General features: G+C 50.4%; 1 protein-coding gene across 1 annotated transcript in view; it reads right to left on the bottom strand.

Moving 5' to 3' along the window:
- The window catches only part of ASH1L (ASH1 like histone lysine methyltransferase), a 56,718-nt gene that overhangs the window by 1,751 nt on the left and 30,942 nt on the right, over nt 1-24,025 (bottom strand). Inside the window, exons 6-25 of the mRNA XM_027669320.1 lie at nt 23,642-23,736; nt 20,397-20,470; nt 18,826-18,871; nt 18,489-18,597; nt 17,836-18,042; nt 16,742-16,888; nt 14,413-14,521; nt 14,058-14,219; nt 13,772-13,866; nt 13,375-13,532; nt 12,184-12,336; nt 11,693-11,747; nt 11,459-11,591; nt 10,023-10,271; nt 8,372-8,458; nt 8,008-8,098; nt 3,428-3,566; nt 2,610-2,782; nt 1,362-1,528; nt 449-489 (exon numbers count right to left, since the gene is read on the bottom strand). Coding sequence (XP_027525121.1) covers nt 449-489; nt 1,362-1,528; nt 2,610-2,782; nt 3,428-3,566; nt 8,008-8,098; nt 8,372-8,458; nt 10,023-10,271; nt 11,459-11,591; nt 11,693-11,747; nt 12,184-12,336; nt 13,375-13,532; nt 13,772-13,866; nt 14,058-14,219; nt 14,413-14,521; nt 16,742-16,888; nt 17,836-18,042; nt 18,489-18,597; nt 18,826-18,871; nt 20,397-20,470; nt 23,642-23,736 — 2,490 coding nt within the window. The remainder of the gene's footprint in view (nt 1-448; nt 490-1,361; nt 1,529-2,609; nt 2,783-3,427; nt 3,567-8,007; nt 8,099-8,371; nt 8,459-10,022; nt 10,272-11,458; nt 11,592-11,692; nt 11,748-12,183; nt 12,337-13,374; nt 13,533-13,771; nt 13,867-14,057; nt 14,220-14,412; nt 14,522-16,741; nt 16,889-17,835; nt 18,043-18,488; nt 18,598-18,825; nt 18,872-20,396; nt 20,471-23,641; nt 23,737-24,025) is intronic.

Raw genomic sequence — 24,025 nt, 5'->3', positions numbered from 1 at the left:
ACAAACAAAAGGCTTCTTATTTCCATTTGGGAAGGTTTTTATCTCCAGAAGCTCAGCCCGGCCCTTACTGGGGCTTTCCTGGAACAGCCACGGCCCTCGGAGGGTGTTTTTACAGCCTCTGACAGACATGGAACAGCACAACTGGGATCTGGGCTCCTCCATGTGGGAAGGAGGAGCCTCCTCTGCTTGGGCAGCTCCACACTCAGCTGCTTTTGCTGACTTTCAAATGGCTCCTGTTCTCTTCCTGATGTGCATTATTAAGGAACACTTCTCTAGGCTCTCCCTCCTCCCTTGTTCCCTTTTATCTCTCTGGAAGCTTAGAGAGCTTTAAATAATTTAAACTCCTGGTTTCCACAACTCCCAGGGGAAATGGGCAGGAGGAGAGTGAACACCACAAACAGGATTCTCTCATCTCTTCTCCCCAAACAATCTGGGAGGTGACACTCACCTGCCTCCGTTTCTCTTGTAGTTGTCTGGCACATAATGAGGCTGCAACAGCAACAAAGACTGTGGTTAATACCAAAGCAAATTCACAGTGGAAGAAAGTGCTGGTCTATCAAACACTCTGGAAATACCAATGCAGGACACCCTGGGAATGCTGGTGTGTCTCACACATCAGACAACTCCAAAGGAGAAAGAATAATCACGTAATAAGGACAAATCAGAGCCAGACTTACTCGATTTTTCCTATCTTCTAAATAAATTTCAAGCCACAGACCATCATGGTACAAATCCCCTTTGCTTTCTGCACAGCACAAGCTTGGAACCACCTCCAAAGCCACTACAAAAAGCTCTGCTCCAGGGAGAACAGAAGGTTTGCAGATCTCTGTGCTCAGACAGGGCAGTGCTGCCCTGGAGACCATCTCTGAGCTCACCCATCCCCACCCCTTCAGCACCTCTTTGCCTCTCAACTGCAGGTTCTGTTACACTCAGTTTTCTTTCCCAGCTTGCTTTCAAGCCAGCTTTTCCCCCAGACTGTGCATGCTGACAAAATCATGGAATTGTTAAGGTTGGAAAAGCCCTCCAAGATCATCCAGCCCACTCTGTGCCCCATCCCCACCTTGTACCCCAGCCCAGAGCACTGAGAGCCACAACCAGCCCTTCCTTGGACACCTCCAGGGGTGGGGACTCCAAACCTCCCTGGGCAGCCCCTTCCAACACCTGACAATCCTTTCTATGAAGAAATTCTTCCTGATGTCCAACCTGACCCTCCCCTGTCGCTGGGAGCAGAGGCTGATCCCCACCTACGGGCTCAGCTCCCTTGGGCTCACCAAGCTTCCTTCACCAACACTCAGGGGCTTTCCAAAACCCTGTCCAGCCTTCTAACGCCAGGTAAGGGAGCTGAGAGAACCCCCACTTACTGAGAAGTCCCTCTTGGGAGTGAGTTTCTTGGGGAAGTGGTCGAAGGCGTAGGGCTTGGTGCACACGGGGTAGCGGTTCCGGTGGATCTTGTAGAAGAGGTGAGCTGACTTGTCCAGGCGGTAGTCACAGATGTACACATCCTGCTCCTTCACCCCCTTGGGCCTCCCTGGGGGTTCAGGACAAAGCACACAGGAAAGAACAGCCATCAGGTTCAGGGGGAAACACGTGCTTTGCCCCAGCCCAGCACTGGAGTGTTGGAGTGTCCCCGTTTGCCCTCCTCTGGAACCACAACAGGACACGCTGCTGGTTCAATTCCAGGGGAGAATCCACACACTCTGATCAAACAGCAGCCAAACTTCCACAAAAACAATTATCCACTGCCATCACTTTCTCTTCCCTGCCCACCACAATTCCAGCAGTGTTGTCCCTCTTAAAACAGGAATCCACTGTAAAGCCACTGTGTGTCCTCAGCTCCAGAACGAGTAAACATCCCCCACAGCCTTTGGACAGCAGGATTGTTCCAGTGCACGTCCTGGTTCCTGCTGGGGTAAAGTGAATTTTGCCCCAGTAGCTGGTTCAGCTGTGTCTGGGATGAGGATAATGCTGGTGACACCCTGATGTTTGGTTGGTGCTCAGAAGTTCTTGGCCCAGGCACTGGATGGGGACTGTACTGTGCTTCCAGGGAATTATTCATGGAATTATGGCATGGTTTGGGTTGGAAAGGACTTAAAGACCATTTTGTTCCACTCCCTGCCATGGGCAGGAACAACTTTCACTAGCCCAGGTTGCTCCAAGCTCCATCCAACCTGGCCTTGGACACTTCCGGGGATGCAGGGGCAGCCACACCTTCTCTGGGCAACCTGTGCCAGGGCCTCCCCACCCTCACAGGGAACAATTTCTTCCCTATATCTAACCTGAATTTCCTCTCATCTAACCTAAATTTCCCCTCTTTCAGTCTGAAGCCATTCCCCCTTGTCCTGTCACTCCAGTCCCTCTCCAGCTTCCTTGTAGCCACTTCAGGTACCGGATACCTCTCTCTTTCTGCAATCTCCCTTTCCATTACTGCTATTATTATTATTATTATTACATTTTGCTTTATTTCAGTCAGCTATTCCTATCCCAACCCCTGGGATTTCACCTTTTCCCAGCCCCCCCTCTCATCCCACCGTGGCCGCTCTGAGCTGCCGACGGGGGTTGAACCACGACAGCCCAAATTCCCGGAGCCGTGTCCCGTGTTCTGGGCTCACCTTTGCAGTAGGTGTACAGGTCCAGCACACAGCACGTGCCCACCACGGCCTCCAGGGGGATGATTTCGTAGAGCGGGACCCGGAAGAGCTCGTTGTGGTAGAACTTGCGGGACGGGGAGTGGTGGGTTTCGTGTGGACGGAAATAGTGGTGGCCGAAGGCAAAACGCTCCTCCCTGGGGGGGAGAAAAGGGAGAGGGGACAGAAATGAGCCCCTGGTACAACTTCACTTCATGCCCTTCTCCATTCTGAATTCCCTCTCTTGCACTTTGGCAATGACTGTGATGGGAAGTGGAGTCACCCCTGCAGTCGTTTGTGGGTGGGCAGGGCTTTGGTCACAGAAAAGATGGTTCAGATCTGATTATCCTGCTCATCCTGTGTGCCACGGGATGTGAGAGCAGCACAGAGCACAAGACAGACACCCTGGGAGGTTACAGAGCAGCACAATCCCTTTGCTGGTTTGCACATAACAATTTCTGGGGCTCCCTTTGCCTTGTGTCTCGTTTCTGTTCCCATCAAACACCCCCGGCGTGGTTTCCATGGGCACAGCTGTGACTGACTGTGACTGTGACTGACTGTGCTGCTGTCACAGGCACTGAACCACCTCACAGCTGCCACTGGGAACCCTCAGCCTGCTCCAACACTGAGGAAAGCCCATCAGCTTGTACCTCAAACCTCCAAGCTCCCACAAGCACAAGCAGAGACAGGTGAATCCCCTTTGCACCCGCACCACGTGCTCACTCCTGCCTTTTTAAGCCATGACAGGACTTCCATGGAACCCCTGTGCCCTGACAGGTGGGGTGTGTGGGGGATGAACTCACTTCTCGTTCTTCCAGAGCTTCTCAATGCGGAAGATGTCGAGTTTGTCCCTGTTGATGTGGGACAGCAGCCGGTACGACTGACGCACGGGGTGCCCGTCGGGGGTCCTGCGGCTGTCTCTCATCAGGTACACACAGTCACCTGGCACAGGGTGGAACAAAACACACACCTGTGAAGGGCTGGGCGTGTTCCCAGCTCTCCAAAACCAGAGGAGCAAATAAAGGTGTCACCAGAACCAACACAACAGGTCCCTGATGTTGGATTATACAGAACGATGCAAACCCACTGCAGAACCTGCAAAGGCCATGGTGATGTTTCTCACAACAGCTTTACAGAGGAAATACCTTTAACTTTCCATGCCCAGACTGAAAACAATCTGTAAGGCATCAAAATCCACGATGACAGACCAAAGCACATGGAACAAAGTCAGCTGTGATTAGGAAAATGTGTAGGAATTAGCGGTGGCTTCAATGTTTAAAGAATAAATCTTTGAGAGAGAAGATACTCAGAGGGAAGATTATTATTGAGAAAATAAATCCTGGCCTGACAAGCCCCAAGCCTTTACTTATTCCAGCAGAATTCCAATGAGATGCAGATGAAAGGCAGAGAATGCAAAAAGGGCTGAACAAAATGGCACCGCTGGCAACTCAAAAAGTCTTTGCCAAGTTCAACCCCTAAACAGGTCCCTAAACTTCTCTTTATCAATTCTGTCCCACGAGTGAATTAACTCTTTACTTTTCTGCTCTGATCTGTGAAATCACAGAATCTCAGAATGACCTGGGTTGGAAGGGACCTTAAAGACCCCCTCCTTCCACCCCTGCCCTGGGCAGGGACACCTCCCACCAGCCCAGGCTGCTCAGAGCTCCATCCAGCCTGGCCCTGGACACTTGCAGGGATGGGAAGAGCTTCCATCTCTTGTTATTTACCTCTCAAGGAACAAAAACCTGGGAGGTCCCAAGTCATAAAAAGAATGGCACAGTCACTCTGTTACTTTGTGCATAAAAATTTCTGATGCTCCCTTGGCCTTTTTGACTCATGTAGAACATTTTTCTTCTGTTTTCATTAAATTGCAATGACTCCTGGGTTTTTTCCCCCTGTTTCTTTTCCCCGGGTTTTGGGTATGTGCAGTTGTGGCTGTTTTCCTTCCATGGATATTGCTGTTATTCATTAGCAGGTTCTGTTGCTGTAACTTCCATAACTTAGGAACAAAATTCCAGGGAAATGTGGCCTCAGGTCCATCAACACCTCAGTTTTGTTATAACCAAGTTCAGGATTAGAGTGAAGGATGAGTAATTCTATTTTCATAAATATATTCTCACTTATCAATCTGGTCTAAGTGTAAAAGATGCTTCTAAGGACTCCTCACGTGCAAAAATCACTTTTAGGTTTGATATTGTCCCTGTTGCTGTAACAGTGGAGACAAAACATTATGGAAAAATATAACCTCTAAGTTAAACCAGAGGGGATGAGGTTCCACACAGGCACTGCCATGGAGCCAGCTCTGAAACCTTTGGGATAACCAGGATTCCTAGTAAACAAACAGTAACTTGTAGGAAGTTGTAGGAAGGAGAAAGGGAGTTTTATTCCAGCTGGATGAAGTACAAAATGGGCTGAAGACAGACTGACACAAACCTGCACACAGCACAGGGCCAGGCTGGGGATGAGCCTGTGCTCACCCACTGCAGCAGCTCTGAGAGTCAGGGAATCATGGAATGGTTTGGGCTGGAAGGACCTTAAAGCTGACCCAGTCCCACCCCCTGCCATGGGCAGGACACCTTCCACTAGCCCGGGCTGCTCCAAGCCCCGTCCAACCTGGCCCTGGACACTTCCAGGGATGGGGCAGCCACCTGGGCAACCTGTGCCAGGGCCTCACCACCCTCACAGGGAACAATTTCTTCCCAATATCCCACCTAACCCTGCCCTCTTTCAGTCTGAAGCCACTCCCCTTGTCCTGTCACCCCAGTTCCTGATGGACAGTCCCCTCCAGCTTCCCTGCAGCCCCTTCAGATCCTGGAAGGAGCTCTGAGGTCTCCACACAACCTTCTCTTCTCCAGCCTGAACATTTCCACCTCTCCCAGCCTGTCTCCATAGGAAAGAGGCTCCAGTTCCCTTATCAACTTCGTGGCCTCCTCTGGACTTGTTCCAACAGTTCCATGTCCTTCTGATGTTGGGGGCAGCCTGGACACAGTGCTCCAGGTGAGGTCTCATGAGAGCAGAGCAGAGGGGCAGAATCCTCTCCCAGGCCTGCCTGGATGTGCCTGGGATTGTCCCAGGCCAGGGGTAGGACCTTGCACTTCACTTGGTTGAACTCCATGAGCTTCACATGGTCCCACCTCTCCAGCCTGCCCAGGTCCCTCTGGATCCATCCCTTCCCTCCAGCATGGTGATCACAGCACACAGCTCAGTGTCTTATTACTACCTGAACTAAAGCTGGGATAACTTCCTTTCACAGCACTAAGGGGAACTTTCACAGAAATTAGGGAGGTGGGTTCCATAAAAGACTCATGAAGAGGTCCATGCTGAGAGCAGCTGCTGGCCCCAAGCAGAATGTAAATAAAGCCATTTAATTTTAAACCACCTAGTTTTAAATGAGCTGTTTTCAACCCTTCTTCCTGACCTCTTCCAGGAGAACAAAGCAAACCCAGCACTTCTTGTGCCTGACTGAAACAGGAGCACTCAGGAAGAGATGCACACAAATGCTCTCCAGCCTAAAGGATCAGGAAAGATGATTCCAATTCCAGCTTATCCAGAGGTTCCTGACTATGAACCAGCTGCCCCTCTGCCCCAAAAAGGGGAAGAAACACAGCAGGTGTTGCTGGTGCCTCGGGGGTGATGACAAGGGGCAGTTCCTGGCTCTGTGGGTTTTCCAGGATCCATTCTGACTCCAGTTTATCAACTCCTATCTGAGGCAGAACTCCGTGTTCCCTCTGCAGGATGTGATGGACCAGCTGATCAGATCTAGACCCATCATCTCCTGGGTTTAGGTGCTGCGGAATTTTGGCAGAGAAATATGTGGTGTAACCCAACAACCTCCAGCAGAATTGCCAAGCAATCAAAAAACAAGTTCTCTGACAGTGGACTGAGGGGCCCTCCCTGAGACCCCTCTGAAGGAGAGGGATTTGATCACAGCAGAGTGTGCCCACTCACACAGCTGCAAACTTTTCACCCCTGTTCCTCCAAAACATCAGCTCTCAAGCTTGGAAGTGGCAGAGAAGTCCAGGGTGCAGCTCACCCAGGCAGGCTGGGGGCCCCAACTGTGTTTCCAGGCTTTTTCCAATACACAACATCCAGGAAAAATGTAAATCCACACACCTTCCTGTGTGTAAGGCCATGCTTTTGATTCAGAATGTGTGATTAGGGGGCCTTTTACAAATCAGAGGGAGTAAAAAGCTGTTTCTCCCACTGTTTAGGGCGCCTGATACACCCTCAGCACAGCATGTCCTGTGGCTGTGCCTCAGAACTTTGGGTGGGGAACTCGAGACCAGCAATGAATCCACGGATTTTCCGTCCTCCTGCTGGAGTTGTGTGTTCCTTCCCAGCACCTTCTGCTTGTACAACTTGCTTAATCTATCCCCTGTACCTGCAGAGGCATTTGGGGCCCAAGAGTGGCAGTTTGGTCCCCTCTGTCCCCTGCTGATGGTACACAGGGCTCAGCCACAAGAAGGGCATTTCCCTCACTAAAGGACATTCCCTCATTAAAGGACATTTCTCTAATTAAAGTCACCAAGATCAGATCAGAGGTACCCGAGTAAAATCCAATGTGTCATGACAAAAATGCCCTCAGTGCTCTGAATGCCTGGAAGATGCCACAAACCCCAGATCAAATGTCACCCATTCCATAAGAAAACATGAAATCCAGCTCTGACACAGCCCTTGGAAGTGAGTTACTCTCCAGCAAAAAACCCCATGAGAAACCCAGTGGCTGAACTCTGGACAGGACAAGTGCAGAGCAACCACCACCAAGGAGGACTGAATGAAACCCCAGAATCCTGCAAATGGGATAAAGGATATGCTGTTCTCTGACCCTTTTTTTTTTTTTTTAATTCTCCACTTTCCTGAAGTCTCTTCTATTCCCCTCTAGCAAACATATCAGCTGGTTTTACTCATTTAAGAGTAGCTCCTTCATAATGATAAAGGTTTTTTTCTAACCTTGTGTGTTATCTGTAGGATGAATTTAAAAAGTACTTATCAGTGAACTGAATTATGTGGCTGTGGCAGCTGCCTGGGAGAGATTTGGGGCTTCAGAGCACTGTCCAGAGAGATAAGCTTTAGGGAACACACAAGCAACGAGCTGAGTGTTTTAATGACCATTCTGCACCAAAATACTGAAGGTCTAACAGCCTTCTTGGCCTTTACTTCTAAATGTTAACTACCAGCAGTTGGCTCAGCATCTTCCTCCCCTGGCCAGAGCAATCTGCACTCAAGGTAATTAACATTTCTCCATCAACAGCTTGTGAGAGCTTTCACTGTGTGTCATTCCCAGCATCACAGAGAGCGGCTTCCACTTGTGAAAAATGAGAGGATTTTTGACAGGGTGATGCCAGAAACCCCTGCCCACTCTGGGGGAAAGCCCAGCATGTACCTTGGCGGAGCAGCAGGTCGTCCCTCAGCAGGCAGATGTAATAAACACAGCCAGGCTGGGCATAGTGGGGCCGAGGGATCATGGGGACCTCCTGCAGGGAAACACAGAAAAGGGAGGGAATCCCGAGCTGCCCAACATCATCAGTCCCAAACTGGGGCTGAAACCCTTTTGGAAACATGCAGAGAAGGACTGACCCCTCCCGGGACTGAACCCAAACCAAGGCAGACACAGGAAGGGAGAAACTTAAGAAGTGAGAAAAATTAGGAGAAATTAAGAAAGTGAGAACCCAGCCTTTACCAACCCCAGTAAATACAAATGCAGGAGCTGCTTTAGTTGATAACTGTGTTAAGGAAGGAGAGTTTACCCTGCTCACAGCCCGAGGTTCACACTGCTCACACAGGTAGTGCTCCACATCTGAGTTCACACCCATGCAGTCACAGTGCTGCCAGACCTGGGGAAACAGGCACAGCCCAGCTCAGTCAGAGAGTCCTGGGACAGGCTGTGTGTACAAGCTGCCTTTTCTCAAAAAACATTAAGGAGAGCAAGACAATAAGCTTCAGAAAGGAAAGTCAAGGTTTTCTTTGAACTATTTCACAGCACATCAGAAGACAGACAGGATCCCCAGGCAACTGCGTGTGTAAAAGCCCAAAACTGTTGGATTTAATTCCTCTCTCCCAAGGGCAGAAGCTGTGCCAGTTCCAGCTCCCCTACACAGAAATGCAAGTTGCATTTCCTTTGAACACAGAACTTCTCCTCTTTTGGAGAGGAAATGCAGGGCTGGAGAGGTAACTAATGCTCCTGACTACAGAGAAACTGGTAAAAGTCTCACTGGTTATGGAGACAAGAGAGCAGGCTGTGGTTTGGGCTGCCCTGCCTCACCATGCACTTTTCACACTGGATCATGAGCCCCTCGTCCTTCTAAAGGCCACAGATGCAGTGGAAGCCTAAAACTGTGGAAATTCATTTCTCCCTCCCAAGGGCAGGAGCTGTGGCAGTTCCAGCTCCTCTACACAGAAATAAAAGTTGCATTTCCTCTGTGAAAACAGCATCTCCATTTCCTCTGTCGAAACAGCATCTCCTCTCTTCTGGAGAGGAAATGAAGGGCTGGAGAGGTAATTCATGCTACTGACTACTTGGAAACTGCTGGTCATGGAGAAAAGAGAGCAGGCTGTGGTTTGGGTTCCCTTTTCACACTGGATCATGAGCCCCTCTTCCTCGTAGAGGCCACAGATGCAGTGGAAGCCCCAAACTGCTGAAATAAATTTCTCTCTCCCAAGGGCAGTTCCGGCTCCTCTACACAGAAATGCAAGTTGCATTTCCTTTGAACACAGAACTTCTCCTCTTTTGGAGATGTAATGAAGGGCTGGAGAGGTAACTCACGCTACTGACTACATGGAAACTGCTGGTCATGGAGAAGAGAAAAAGAGAGAGATTCCATTTTGGGCTGCCCCTACCTCACCATGCACTTTTCACACTGGATCATGAGCCCCTCCTCCTTGTAAAGGTCACAGATGCAGTGGAAGCCTAAAACTGTTGAAATTCATTTCTCCCTCTCAAGGGCAGGAGCTGTGGCAGTTCCAGCTCCTCTACACAAATACAAGTTGCATTTCCTCTGTGAAAACAGCATCTCCACTCTTTTGGAGAGGAAATGAAGGGCTGCTACTGACTACATGGAAACTACTGGTTATGGAGAAAAGAGAGCAGGCTGTGGTTTGGGTTCCCTTTTCACACTGGATCTGCACTTTTCACACTGGATCATGAGCCCCTCATCCTTGTAGAGGCCACAGATGCAGTGGAAGCCCCAAACTGCTGAAATAAATTTCTCTCTCCCAAGGGCAGTTCCGGCTCCTCTACACAGAAATGCAAGTTGCATTTCCTCTGTGAAAACATCATCTCTCTTTTGGAGAGGAAATGAAGGGCTGCAGGGCTAATTCATGCTACTGACTACACGGAAACTGCTGGTCAGGGAGAAGAGAAAAAGAGAGAGACTGCATTTTGGGCTGCCCCTGCCTCACCATGCACTTTTCACACTGGATCATGAGCCCCTCGTCCTTGTAGAGGCCACAGATGCAGCGGATGACGTCCTCGTCCTTCTCGTGCCCGTTGTCCTTGTCGCACACCGAGGTCTCGCTGCTGTCGGCCTCGCTGGCCGTCTCGCCCACGATCTCGTCGATCTGCGCGGCCGCCTCGTGCCGGGCGCTGTAGTAGGCCTTGCGCAGCCGGCACACGTCGCGGCCCGTGGGGGACTTCCTGCCGTAGTATTTCTGAGGGGAGAACACACAAAGAGGGCTTCGTTTCCGAGCCCTGTGTTTTCAGGGAGTGCCCCCGTCCCCACCGGGAGGGGTCTGCCCTGAGCCGCGCCCCAAACACCACACGAGGGGCTGTGGGGTTGAAGGTTGGGCTCGGGGAGCTCAGAGGGCTTTTCTGACCCGGCTGATCCTCTGAAATGTGGGGGACATCTCTCCATCCCACTCCTTATTCTCACCAGGTGGGTGGAGAAGGGATTGAGAAGGACTTGGGAGTGATGGGTGACCAAAAACTCAGCTTGCCCCATCTCTGTGTGCTCACAGCCCAGAAACCAAGGGGATCCTGGGCTGCATCCAAGGCAGAGTGGGCAGCAGGCCCAGGGAGGGGATTCTGCCCCTCTACTCTGCTCTCATGGACCCCACCTGGAATATTGTGGCCAGTTCTGGTGCCCCCAACATAAGCAGGACATGGAGCTGTTGGAGCAAGCCCAGAGGAGGCTACAAAGTTGATAAGGGGACTGGAGCACCTCCCCTCTGGAGACAGGCTGGGAGAGGTGGGAATGTTCAGGCTGGAGAAGAGAAGGTTGTGTGCTGAACTCACAGCACCTTCAAGAGTCTGAAGGGGCTAAAAGGAGGCTGGAAAGGGGCTGTTCCTCAAGAACTGGAGTGACAGGACAAGGGGAATGGCTTTGCAATGACAGATTAAATTTAGGTTGGCTCTATGGAAGAAATTCTTGGCTGTGAGGGTGGGGAGGCCCTGGCACTGGTTGCCCACAGCAGCTCTGGCTGCCTCTGGATCCCTGGAAGTGTCCAAGGCCAGGTTGGATGGGGCTTGGAGCAACCTGGGATAGTGGAAGGTGTCCCTGCCCATGGCAGGAGGGTGGCACTGGATGATCTCTAAGGTCCCTTCCAGCCCAAACCACTCCATGATTCTGTGATTCTCTGACATCTGACACTGAAGAACAAGGTGCTGCTTCCAGAAGGAACTGGAATTTGTTGAGGTGAGCTATTCATGCATGTCCTTGACCTTCTCTCTGCCTGACCTAAGGCAGTCAAAGAGCACATGGATTGCTCTTGAGGGCTCACCAGGAACAGATCAGCACAAGTTCTCCTCCTCCAAGATAATTCTCTTCCTTTGCTACTGTAAGTCAGCAAGAGCACTAAAGGAGGTCACATCCCTGCTCTGAGGCCAGAGGGAGCCTCACCTCTGCATTCCTGAACACCTTCAGCATGTCCCCATCAAAAGCTTCCACAGTTTTGTAGTAGCCAGTCAGGATCTGCTTCTCAATGGTGGCGAGGTCCAAGGGGTCAGAGATCTTCTCGTAATAGTCTGCATTTCTACAGGGGGAACATTGGCACAGTGTCACGTTCATGAGCAATTCCAACCGTGCAAATCCATCAGGGAACGCTCGGGGATGTTCTGGGAAGGCAGCACTTACTTTTTCTTTGGGGGCAGGTTCAGGAGAGGAGCTGCGAGCGCCTGCCTGGAGGAATCTGCAACAGGGACACACAGCTTAGGGACATTCCTGGAGTAAAACTTAAAAATACAAGTAGCTAACATTCAATCTGGGTTAGAAAAAGGCTTTTCTGCTAACTGAGCCATGGGAAATTAAAATGCCTCTGCATTTCTAGATGCTGGTGGCTGCAATCAGACCACAGGTATCAAAATGAAGGAGTGTCCTTGCAACTCTGATTTTTGCCGAAATTTTGAAAAATCAGTTTTAAAGGACAGCAACATATGAGGGTTCTGGTGGCAGAGGAGGGGGTTGAAGATAAAACAAAGTGATTATAGGTAAGCAGGGAAAGAAAAAAAAAAGAGTTCTTCAACATCCCATCTTTTTCTAGTTATCTTCTATTCTGAGAGTCCATTGTTCCAGAGGCTGAAAACGTCCCCGTGGAGATTTTTTTTTTTAAGGAGTGCCAGGTTCACCTTTGTAGGATATGATGCTGTCACATATTTCCTTGAAGATCTGTGCCAGGCGGGCAGCACGAGCCACCTCGATGTTCTCCTCGGCCGCCGCCAAGCGCCGCGTCCGCACCGAGCGGGCCGTCTGCAGGGCTGAGAACTGGGTCATGAACACGTCTGGGGGAGGGCAGAAAAGAGTCACCTCTAAACAAAAAACCCACCAGAGATCAAGTCACAGCACCTCCACCCGTGATTATTGAGATTAACGTGTCTCCCGAGCTGCTGGAGCAGCACAAGGTGTTGGCTGCTGTTCCCAAGTCGGCTCTCGCTGCTCGGGGCTCAACTAAACTTAAATTTTAATCAGTTTAATCAGCTGGTTATTGGTATGTTTTATGTTGCTGGAGCAAATAAAACATGTCATTGAGTTCACCCCAAACACTCACTGCCCACCTTCTCCTGCACCTGCCTGGCTGGGAGGGTGATGGTCCCACCAACGGGGCTCTTTTTGGAGTAGGGTTAATTTTCCCCTGATAGTTGTATTTTGTCCCACTCCCACAAGCAGCTGCATGCCAAAAAGCTCTAAAATTATGAGGATAGATAACAATTTTCAAAGTCAGCACAACTGTTTCTGGTCTAGGGATACAGAGAGCAGGAAACAGCCCCTCTCTGTCAGGGTCCAACCATGGGTGGTCATGGAATCACAGAGTCATGGAACGGCCTGGGTTGGAAGGGACCTCACAGATCCTCTTGTTCCACCCCCTGCCATGGGCAGGGACACCTTCCACTAGCCCAGCTTGCTCCAAGCCCTGGCCTTGGACAATTCCAGGGATGGGGCAGCCACAGCTTCTCTGGGCAACCTGTGCCGGGGCCTCCCCACCCTCACAGGGAAGAATTTCTTCCTCATATCACAGAATTATATCTAGAACCATTTAGAAAAGACCTCCAAGACCAACTTTTGACTGATCAACACCTGTCAACCAGACCATGGCACAATGTTAAACACCACGCTCTGACAGACCCCTCCTGATGAAACACCAGATGTGGCACCTCCTACCAGGATTCAGGAGACCCCTGAGTGCCTTTACCCGAGCAGCATCCCCTGCACATCTTACAACAGGTGTATGGATCTTGTAGTGACCCTACACTGGATTTATACACAGGTTAAACACCACCTGGGTTCCCAGGGCAGCCCCTGAGGAGCCTGTGTGGCCTCACCTGATTTGATGTTCCCGTCATCCCGGCAGATCCCGTTCCAGCGGGTGTACAGGGACGTGCTGTGGATGTTGTCACTGACATGCTTCACCTCCTCCTGCTTCTGTCGGATCTTCTCCCAGTTTCGTACCAGAAATACGTGGTGTTTTAGCACAAAATTCCTATGGGAATTAGAAAGGGATTCAAGGACCACTTCTTACTGAGAAATGAATTCCTTAACGCGGGGGAGAAGCTGGATATTCAGAGGTACACTCTGTGCCTTCTCTGCTCAGTGGGGAGGAACTCCAGTCTGGCTGGGTTAGAGGGGAACTCAGAGCTGCATCCTCAGGCATTTCATGATGCACCAGTGTTTGCTCAACACTCCATTTCTGAGGCCAGTCCCCCAGAAACCCTCCCTTACCTCTCCCTGTTGGACATGGGCTTCATCTGCAGCTGAGGGGTCAGCCTGGTCGGGGCATTCACACTTTCACTGGGTTCCTCAGGGATGTGGCCCCTCTGGAAAACAGATGGTTCTGATAGACAGGAAAAACTGTGCCAAGAGCTCAGCAAAGCACTCAGAGCAGTCCCTGAGACAGAACCTGCAGCACTGCTCTACTGCACGTACAGACACACCAGTTTTTGGTCTGATGGCACAGACTGATTTCTCATTAACCTCTACCCACCCAAACTCTGTCTTTAATACTTACCCTCTTCTTTAATTTGTGCTTTGACTTCCTCTTCTCTTTCGACCGCCCAGGCCTTCTGTGGGTGCTCACAGGCTGGTTGCTTTTGCTTGAAAGTCCATTCATGCGCTGGCTTTTCCCCCCAATTATCCCTCTGCATTTGTCAAAGCCACATTTGCAGAGTTGCTTTGGGGTGGGTGGGGGGGAGAGAAAAAAATAAATCAAATAAACCCCCAAACATTTCAATTCTCCCTCAGCATTCCAGAGAACCTCTTCTGCCAAACACAACGTGACAGGTTTTGTTAACGGACCTTCAGCTTTACAGAACTGTTGGCCCTTGGTGACACTTTTTTTTAAGGTCTCCCCGTGGGATCTTTACCTGCTTTTCAACGTTAAAGGAATGGAAGTTGTAGTCGTAGGTCAGCTCAGTCCCAGCAGGCATGTCCTTGAGTGCATAGAGCCCGATCCGATAAACACCGTTCACGGACCTGCAGGGAAAGCACCAGCAAAGATCCCCCAGGATTACACCTGAAATCCTCTCTGGCCACACAGTGGGAGTGTCAGAGACAGGAAGCAACACTTCTGCTGCGCCCTGGGTCGTGCCTGTTCTTCACCTGTACAGTTCTCTCATTTATCTGTTACAACAAACCCCGAAGGCCAAAAAGTGAACACAACATTTACAGAGAGGAGGAAGTTGTGCTTTCAGGGAAAGCTACAAACTGTCCTGGCTATCACAAGAAATCAGCTTGTCCACTGCCAGCACTCAGGCCTCCTCCTAGACTGAAATCTTACACTGACATCAAACTCATCTCAAAATCACAGAACCACAGAATGGTTTGGGTTGGGAGGGACCTGAAGCTCATCTTGTTCCACCCCCTGCCACGGGAAGGGACACCTTCCACCAGCCCAGCTTGCTCCAAACTCCATCCAAGCTGGTCTTGGACACTTCCAGGGATCCAGGGGCAGCCACAGCTTCTCTGGGCAACCCCTGCCAGGGCCTCCCCACCCTCACAAGGAGGAATTTCTTCCCAATATCCCATCTGACCCTGCCCTCTGTCAATTTGAAGCCATTCCCCCTTGTCCTGTCCCTCCATCCCTTGGAAATAGCCTCTCTCCATCTTTCCTGCAGCTCCTGTAGGCACTGGAAGGCCACAATCAGGTCACCCCAGAGCTTCTCTTCTCCAGGCTGAACAATCCCAACTCTCTCAGCCTTTCCTCCCAGCAGAGTTGCTCCACCTCTGATTCCCTTGGTGCCTCCTCTGGACCTGCTCCAACAGCTCCATGTCCTTCCTGTGCTGGGACCCCAGAGCTGGAGGCAGGACTTGAGGTGGGTTCTCTCACCAGAGCAGAGCAGAGGGGCAGAGTCCCCTCCCAATCCTTTCATTCATTTTGTGTTGGATTTTCAAATTTAAAACTTGATTACTAGTGCTTAAATCCACCAGAATTATCTGGGAAACACAAGCTACTCTGCTGCCCTGTCCCCACAGTGATTCCTGTCACCACCATCTGCTACTTCCCTGTAAATCATTCACTACAAATCCCTCAGCACTTATTTCCTCCTAGTCTGGCCCTGCATTTCACACTGCACTGCTGATAACCTGTGCAGAGAAGAGAAAATGCCACTATACCAGTGCTGGTGTGACACAGGCTGTGCTGCAATCACACTCTTTGCCTGTGTTAAAAAATATTTCAACTGCCAGGAAGAAAGAATATACACACACAGAGGAGTTTAGAGTGTTACCTGGCCTTCAACATTTGCAGTGTGACAACCAGCAGTGCTGGGCTTGCCTTGCCAGAAAACTTGGACCTTGTTTGCAAAGCACTTGCAAACACTCCACAACAACCTCATGCAGCATTACAGGCTGGGGACAGTGGCTGGAGAGCAGCCAGGCAGAGGGACCTGGGATTTGGATGGACAGGAAGCTGAACATGAGCCAGAGTGTGCCCAGGTGGCCAAGAGGGCCAGTGGATCCTGGTCTGGCTCAGGAACAGTGTGGCCAACAGGTCCAAGGAAGTGATTCTTGCCCTGGACTCAGCACTGGTGAGGCCTCCCCTCGAGTGCCGTGTCCAGCTCTGGGCCCTCAGCTCAGGAAGGACATTGAGGGGCTGGAGCAGGGCCAGGGAAGAGCAACGAGGCTGGGGAAGGGACTGGAGCACAAGTGCTGTGAGGAGAGGCTGAGGGAGCTGGGGCTGTTCAGCCTGGAGAAGAGGAGGCTCAGGGGAGACCTCCTCACTCTCTGCAACTCCCTGACAGGAGGGGGGAGCCAGCTGGGGGTTGGTCTCTTTTCCCAGGCAACCATCAGCAAGACAAGAGGGCTCGGTCTTCAGCTGTGCCAGGGCAGGTTTAGGTTGGAGATTAGGAAGAATTTCTTTCCAGAGAGGGTGCTCAGCCATTGGAATGGGCTGCCCAGGGAAGTGGTGGATTCTCCATCCCTGGAGGTTTTTAAGGACAGACTGGATGTGGCATCAGTGCCATGGGCTGGGAACCACAGTGGGGTTGGATCAAGAGTTGGACTTGATGATCTTGGAGGTCCCTTCCAGCCCAACTGATTCCATGATTCCATGATTCTATGATTCTATGGTTCTAAGGTCTGAGGATTATTGACACCCTTCCCCTCCCTGTTCTGAGCTCAGACTCCCTCAGCTGACCCTGTTCTCTCAGCCTGGGTGTCCCGGGTTCCCCAGGGAGCAGGAAGCCCCCCGCTCACCATTTCTGCATCTCGCAGTTGGGGTTGCAGCTGTGGTTGATGAAGCGAGCCTCGTTGCCCATGCGGTAGCTGTCGATGACCATCCCGCTGTCCAGGTTCAGGCAGTAGTGGTCACTGTGGTTGTGGTACTGCTCAATCATCCGGTTCCTGCCGGGTGACACAGGGAGCACCCCGTCACTCTGCCTGTCCCCACCCTCAGCAAACGGGGAGCGACACAGCGAGAGCACGTTCAGGAGTTCTCAGAGGGGGTTTGGAAGGATAAAAGTAATGGTTTATATTTTACAGAGCCGTACACCTAGAGAGGGAGGAAAACCATGATTGTACCTATTTTTATAAGTCAAGGCCACTGACAGAGCTTGGGTTAGAATTTAGAAATTTGCTCTTCTGGAATGCTCCCTTTTGGGTTCTGCAGATTATGTGTACACATTTCATGGTGATAACCTGTGTATGGAAGAGAAAATGCAAGTATACATTCTTTGGGGTGTCTGTGTATGCACGTGGACAACAACCAGCTGCTTCCTGGGGGCTGGACAGTTTCTGGAATCACATCCATGGATCACAGGAGCACAGTGACAGGAGTCAGTGTTAGTGGTTATCTCTGTATGAGGAGACTGCAGCTGCCTTCTGGTGGAGCTCTGAGAGCAGCAGGTCCCTCCAACCTCAAATATCCCACGATGCTACAGAGTGAACAAGACAATTTCTTTCTTTCATTGGTTATTAATGCTCCCACTTGTTTTTTTTTTTAACTTCACACCCACCTGCAAAAGCCCATGTCCCTTCCAGTCCCACTCTGCCCCTCAGTTGTACCTGGCACAGTCCAAATCCTGCACAGTTCTCATTTGGACTCACAGTCATGTTTACAGGGCAGAGGAGGCACAGAATTCATTCCAAACACTAACCACTCCTCTCCATTGGACTGAGAACAACTTGACTGATCCAGAAATGGGAATTCTAAGCCTCCCTTCTGGCTGTGACCAGAACAGGATTCCTTCTCCCCCCCTTTGCTCCTGTCTAAGGATATCCCACCCATGACCACAGATGCCAAAGTCACTCATTGAGCCTTCCACGCCAAAGCAGCAAATAAATATTTCTACCTGAATTCTTGCTCACTAACAACTTCTCCCAGATATTCAATGATAAACTGTCCTGCTTTCAGGGGCTCTTTGGTACGAATACCCCATCCTTTCTCCTCGGCCCGGAACCTCTCCAGGCACTGCACCCACTCGTGCCTCTGGATCCGCTGGTTGCAGCACTGCTCCCCACAGGGGCACGTGTTGGGGGAACACTCTGCAAAGATCATCCTGAAACACACAACAGGGGAGGGGGAGAGCACGTTCTGAGAGCTGGAAAAGACACAAACCAATAATAACAAATGAAACAAAAGGTACTGAGGAACTACAACGCTGTTTGTTTTCAAGGGGTAATTCCCGCAGTGATTCCCAGCCTGGCTCTCACTGATATTCAAAGGGCAAAATGGAGCTTTTAATGGGATCTTCCTCTGGAGAAGAGGGGGATTGTTAATTTTAAAGGGATTGTTTCTCTGGCAGTGCTGAGGAATCCCCTGGAGCAGGGAGCTCAGGCTGGGGGGTGTCAGTGGGACCCTCAGATGCTCAGACTGGGAATTTTCCCTCCCAGCAGGAGGAAGGAGCCTGGACCCCCATGATGATGCTTTTCCTGCTGGGGTTGCACCCAGCACAACTCTCTTCCTAAGAGATGATGTGAAATAACCCAAGGAAGCCATTCTGACCTGTTCAGACAATCCTCCACACAGCCCTTCCCACTGTCATCCTCTGGTTTCTTACAGTTGCAGGTGGTGGCCTCGTAGCCAGAGAGGGGTTTGACATCCACGTAGACATCTGTAGGAAAAAAAGAGAAAGAAAACAAACCCAAACAGGGAAAAGAATTCTTCCCAGGTGAAAAAAACAGAACTGCTTATCTACAGTATTTTCATTCCAATTAAATAAAGCAAAAAAAAAAAAAAAGCAGGTGGAAGTGACTTTGGCAGGACAAAGAGCAGGACAGAAAGAAGAGGTGTCATGTGAAAATTCCACAATTAACAGTTTTAGTAATAAGATTTTACTTACTAGAACGGATTTTTTTGTAAAGTGGGACATCTGGCTTTTTATACAACTGAAAGGAAGAGAAAGAAAATTTTAATACATTGCATAAGTGCATCTGTTATTCAAAAGGATCAGGGAAATGATGTTCTGTACATAGGGAACAGTTCTGTAATCATTCCTAGAAATCTGCATTCTCTTCCCTAGGCTCAGACTGCATTAGCAAATAGGTCACAAAAAGGATGTGAATAAGTAGAACCTGGGTTTAATGAGACAGTGGAGCAGTTTGTCCACCCCATGGTTTGTTCTGTGTGCCCAGAGCAACGTGGGAACCAGCTGTCCCAAGGACAGGCTCCTCTGGACAGGGCTGGAAAGAAGGGCAATTATTTAAACCTGCTTTGGGGAAACCATCTTTGGTGGAGTCACCACGTGCCAACGCTTGAAAAAGTGAAGTAGAAAAATCAAGGTGCTTGTCAAAGCTACCCAATGACCTCAAGGGTCTTTTCTAATCTAAGGGATTCTCTGAACACTGTGAGTACAGGTGGGAGAAATGCAGATTCATCTTCTCATCAGAGGAACTTCCTCTGCAGATGGAGATGGCAGGAGGGAAAAGGGAAGCTTACACCACAATTCATAATAATTTCAGATATATTCCAGCCTTTCAGACAAGCTTTGAGCAATAATTTCCACTAAGAGCCCTCTCTCAGTGACACACAGGCACGACCCTGACACCTCCACACCCCTGCACAGAGAAACTCCTCTGCAGGGGCCTCTGACATTCCAGGGAGAGATGGAAAATGTCAAGGAAACAGATTCCACGTATTTATTATTTATGGAATACCGAGCAGAGGAGACAGGCAGATGCAACTCAGCGTCAACACGTGGCAAGGAAGTGCCCTCAGCTGAGGTGTCCCCAAGGCCCCTGACTTGAGGATCAGATTCCAGGGGCCACAGCACCTGGGAATTTGTCCTGCTAATTTACATGCTCAAGTTACACATCTGAGAGCACTTTCTTGCTACAGAGCCAGGGACAGATTTCCCCCTCCAGCCTCAAATCCTGTGCTAAATCTCTTGGTGGAAACTTCTCAGGGGAAAACAACAAAAAGCCCCTCCTATTTTTAGGCTCACACACATTTAAAGCTCTTTTAAAGGGAACGAGCCCGTTCGATGGTTCCTCTTCTTCCCTCAGCAGGAAAAATTTCAGCTTGCAAGTGAAAAATAAATTCCACTCTGCTGGGACGGATCCAAGAAAAATAAGGGCTGAGATTCCTCAGTGCTGCTGGCAGAACACCCGAATTCTCCCGGGGCGTGTCTGGAACCAGCTCCCTGCACGAGGCAGCACCACCAAAATAAGAGTCTGCAGCCAAATCCATGACTTTTGCCAGCAGAAACTCCCGGGATTGCTATTTTGCAAGAGAGGGAATAATGGGAATTATCCACATTAAACACATATGCAAATCTGCAAATCCCTTCTCTCCTCACACAGTGGCAGCAACAAGATATTCCCCAGCAGGCAGGATGTGCAAACACAGCTCTCGTGTGCTGCAGCTTCCTTTCTAAGGCTTCTGATCACAATCTTTTGGCTTTTTATCTCCTACCTGGTTGTGTTTCCACTGCCAGAGGATGTCGTAAGGCAGCTGGAAGTCAATTCTCTTTTGTCTGAGGTACTTTCCTGGAACAGAAAGGTTGGTAAGTGGCACACACTCATCTCCACGTGTCCCCGGAGAACGGGAGCCGCTCCAGGCACCTCGCCAGGGTCTGACAGGGCCTCTGGAAGGGACACAGGGGAGCAGAAGCCTCCCAGAACATTCTGTCTGTCAGGGCAGGCCCGGGGAAGAGCCTCTGTGTCCATGTTCTGCTCTCCTGCCCTGCTCAGGTGGGACCTGCCAGGGACAGGCAGGGAAGGTGTTGGCTCAGATCCGACCACAGCCCTGGGCAGGGACAACAGCACCTGGCACGAGTGACCACAGCTCTGAGAGAGGTGACCACAACACCTGAGAGAACTGACCTTAACACCTGAGAGAACTGACCACAGCACTGAGAGAGGTGACCACAACACCTGAGAGAACTGACCACAACACCTGAGAGAACTGACCACAGCACCTGACAGAACTGACCACAGCACCTGAGAGAACTGACCATAACATCTGAGAGAACTGACCATAACACCTCACAGAATTGACCACAACACCTGAGAGAACTGACCATAGCACTGAGAGAGGTGACCACAGCACCTGAGAGAACTGACCATAACACCTGAGAGAACTGACCATAACACCTGAGAGAACTGACCACAGCACTGAGAGAGGTGACCACAACACCTGAGAGAAGTGACCACAACACCTGAGAGAACTGACCACAGCACCTGAGAGAACTGACCATAACATCTGAGAGAAATGATCACAGCATCTGACAGAACTGACCACAGCACCTGACAGAACTGACCATAACATCTGAGAGAAATGACCACACCACCTGACAGAACTGACCATAACATGTGACAGAGGTGACCACAGCCCTGCAAAGAGACAATACCTGGCACAACTGACCACAGCCCTGGGAAGGGACAACAGCACCTGAAACAACTGACCACAACACCTGAGAGAAGTGACCACAGTCTTGAGAAATGACAACACCTGACACAACTGACCACAGTCCTGTGAAGTGACCACAACACCTGACAGAGGTGACCACAGCCCTGTGAAGTGACAACACCCGACAGAGGTGACCATGGGCCTCTGAAGTGACAAAACCTGACAGAGGTGACCACGGCCCTGTGCCTTCTCCATGACACAGCTCAAGGCCGACAGGTTCCCCTGAACTCTCCTGTGCACGACCCAAGGCTTCAGCACAGGACAAACCCTGCTGCACTGTCCCAGCATGATGGTAAATCCCAACACTGCACTCAAAGAAATCAAATCAGTTTTAAAAATAGCCTCCAAGCCTGTTCCTGTGACCTTTACCAGAAGAGATTTAAGAATGAATTCAGACTTGGCAAACACATTCCCCAATGTTTTGGAAAGGCTTCAAGATGCTCTGTATTTTCAGCAATAACTGAAACTGTTTCAGACAGAAACTGGTGCTTTCACTGCAGATTCTGGCTCTGCTCTGACATTCCCTGTCACCCCAAAAGGACCCTGACCCATGACATCATTCATTCCAGACCCCAGGGCTGACACTGCTGAGTTCTAGCCAAGATTAAACATTCTCTGATCGTTTTGCTGGAATCCTGTGTCCCAAAACTGCAGTGAGCAGGATGAGGTGTCACTCCCAGGTCTGATTTTCCCAGCTTTTCTCACTCTCAACAAGTGCCTTTATGTTCTTCCAGCAATGGTTCCATATAAATTCACACGCACACCCTCTCCAATGGAAAATAAAAATGGTAATGTTTTCCTTACGATTCCCCCCCTAAATTACTTTTCATTTTCAATGCCTTATTCATCCCTAGCAGGTTCCAGGAAAGAGCTAAATCTGCTGGGAATTTGCTTTCACTTCTGTGACCTCAGCAGCCCAAACAAAGGGCTCTTTCAGGTGCCCTGGCACCGAGCCTGGAGCAGGGAAAGGTCCCTTCCCCCCCCCCTCAAGTGCAGTCCCCTGGCAGAGTCCCAAAGCTGGCCACTGCTCCGGGGTTAAACCATCCCCAGTGCCCTGGATGGAGCCCTGGGAACAGCTCAGTTCCAGGGCAGGAGCTGGAATGTGGCAGCAGCACAAACACTGGGAATCGGAGTGTCCTGGCAGATGCCTCGGCCACGGGAAGGTTTGATGACCCCCATTCCAACAGGAACTGACAGAGGGCAGGTTTTGGAGAATGCTGAGAATTTTAATTACCACCTTCAGCTCTGAAACCTGCTCTGTGGTCCCTGATTCACACAGATCTGGCCAACTCTTCTGCCTCGCTGTGCGTGGAGCAAAACTTCTCAGCTAAAGAGGACAAGCCAGTGACATGTGAGTGTTTGATGGGACAAATATTCCTGCTGAACAAAGTGGAATGTCCCAAACTCGCCTGGCATGACAGGACTTGCAGCAAGAAACCACAGCACTTCAAAAGCTGAAACAATTACCTGAGAAGTTACTCAACCTTGGTTCATCCTGGGAAATGATGGGAGCTGCACTTTGGGAGCTCAGGGACATCCCATCCCTGGGAGCAGCATCCCAAGCTCCAGCAGCTCCAAGTGCCTGGGCTAGACTTGGGTTACAGCTTCTTTCCACAGGCACTTCCCTGGAAATATCCAGGTTGGATGGGACTTGGAGCAACCTGGGCCAGGGGAAGGTGTCCCTGCCCATGGCAGGGGGTGGAACGGGATGAGCTTTGAGGTCCCTTCCAATCCAAACCATTCCATGATTCTGTGAAACCCTAAACCACATTTTTGTCCTACCCAACACCTAAGAATGGGGATAAAATAAAAACTAAGATAACAGCAAAGCTTTTCATTCTTCCACCCTTTTATCCATGTTTAAGGTCAGACACAGGGACATGTGGGAATTTATTATTCCACGCTCAGCTTTTTGGATTTAACAAACGGTCGTAATTGTCTCTGGCTGCTCTGCTGCAGTTTTACTCTGAGGAGGAGACTCTTGCTCTGCATTTCATCAGAGGGTTATCACAGCTAAAGCAGGTTTGAACCCCAGACTGGCACTTCAAAAAATGAAAACAAAGCTCACGTGGCAAGTCAAAAAAAGGCTCCTGAGCCCCAACTGGGGAGCACAGAGAGGTGAGTGTGGCCCTGGGCAGAGTTCAGGGGTGACCAAAAGGATCAAAAAGAGGGAAGAGGGAGAGAGCAGAGAGCTGGGCAGTGCAGGGGATCCCCACCTCACCCCAACACCCCAACCCCCAGGTACCCACCGACGTGGATGGGGGCAGGGAACAGCCCGTGCTCGTGCTCCCCCGGGGTGTATTCCAGCTTCTCCTTCTTCAGCTGGATCAGGCGGCTCTTGGGGCTGGGGGTGACAGGGACACAAAGAACATCACAACGGGCACTGACCCTGGCAAAGGACACAGCTCTGCTCTAGATAAAGGACATTCTCTGTTTCAGTCACCTCTGGAACATCAGGCAAGAGAATAACAACAGAAACAGCCCCCAAAAACCTGCCAGGGTGCCTGTCACACACCCTGACCACAGCCCTTCCACAAGGGGAAGGGCTCTTTTCTCTGTTTTTCTCTTTTCTTCTTCTTTTCATCTTTTTTTCTTATTTCCTCTTTTTTTCGTCTTTTTTTTTTCTTTTTCTC

The sequence above is a fragment of the Corapipo altera genome, unplaced genomic scaffold (genome assembly GCF_003945725.1).
Source record: "Corapipo altera isolate COAL_440 unplaced genomic scaffold, ASM394572v1 198, whole genome shotgun sequence".
In the NCBI taxonomy this organism is placed as follows: Eukaryota; Metazoa; Chordata; class Aves; order Passeriformes; family Pipridae; genus Corapipo; species Corapipo altera.
This window is presented reverse-complemented; position numbering and strand designations above follow the sequence as displayed.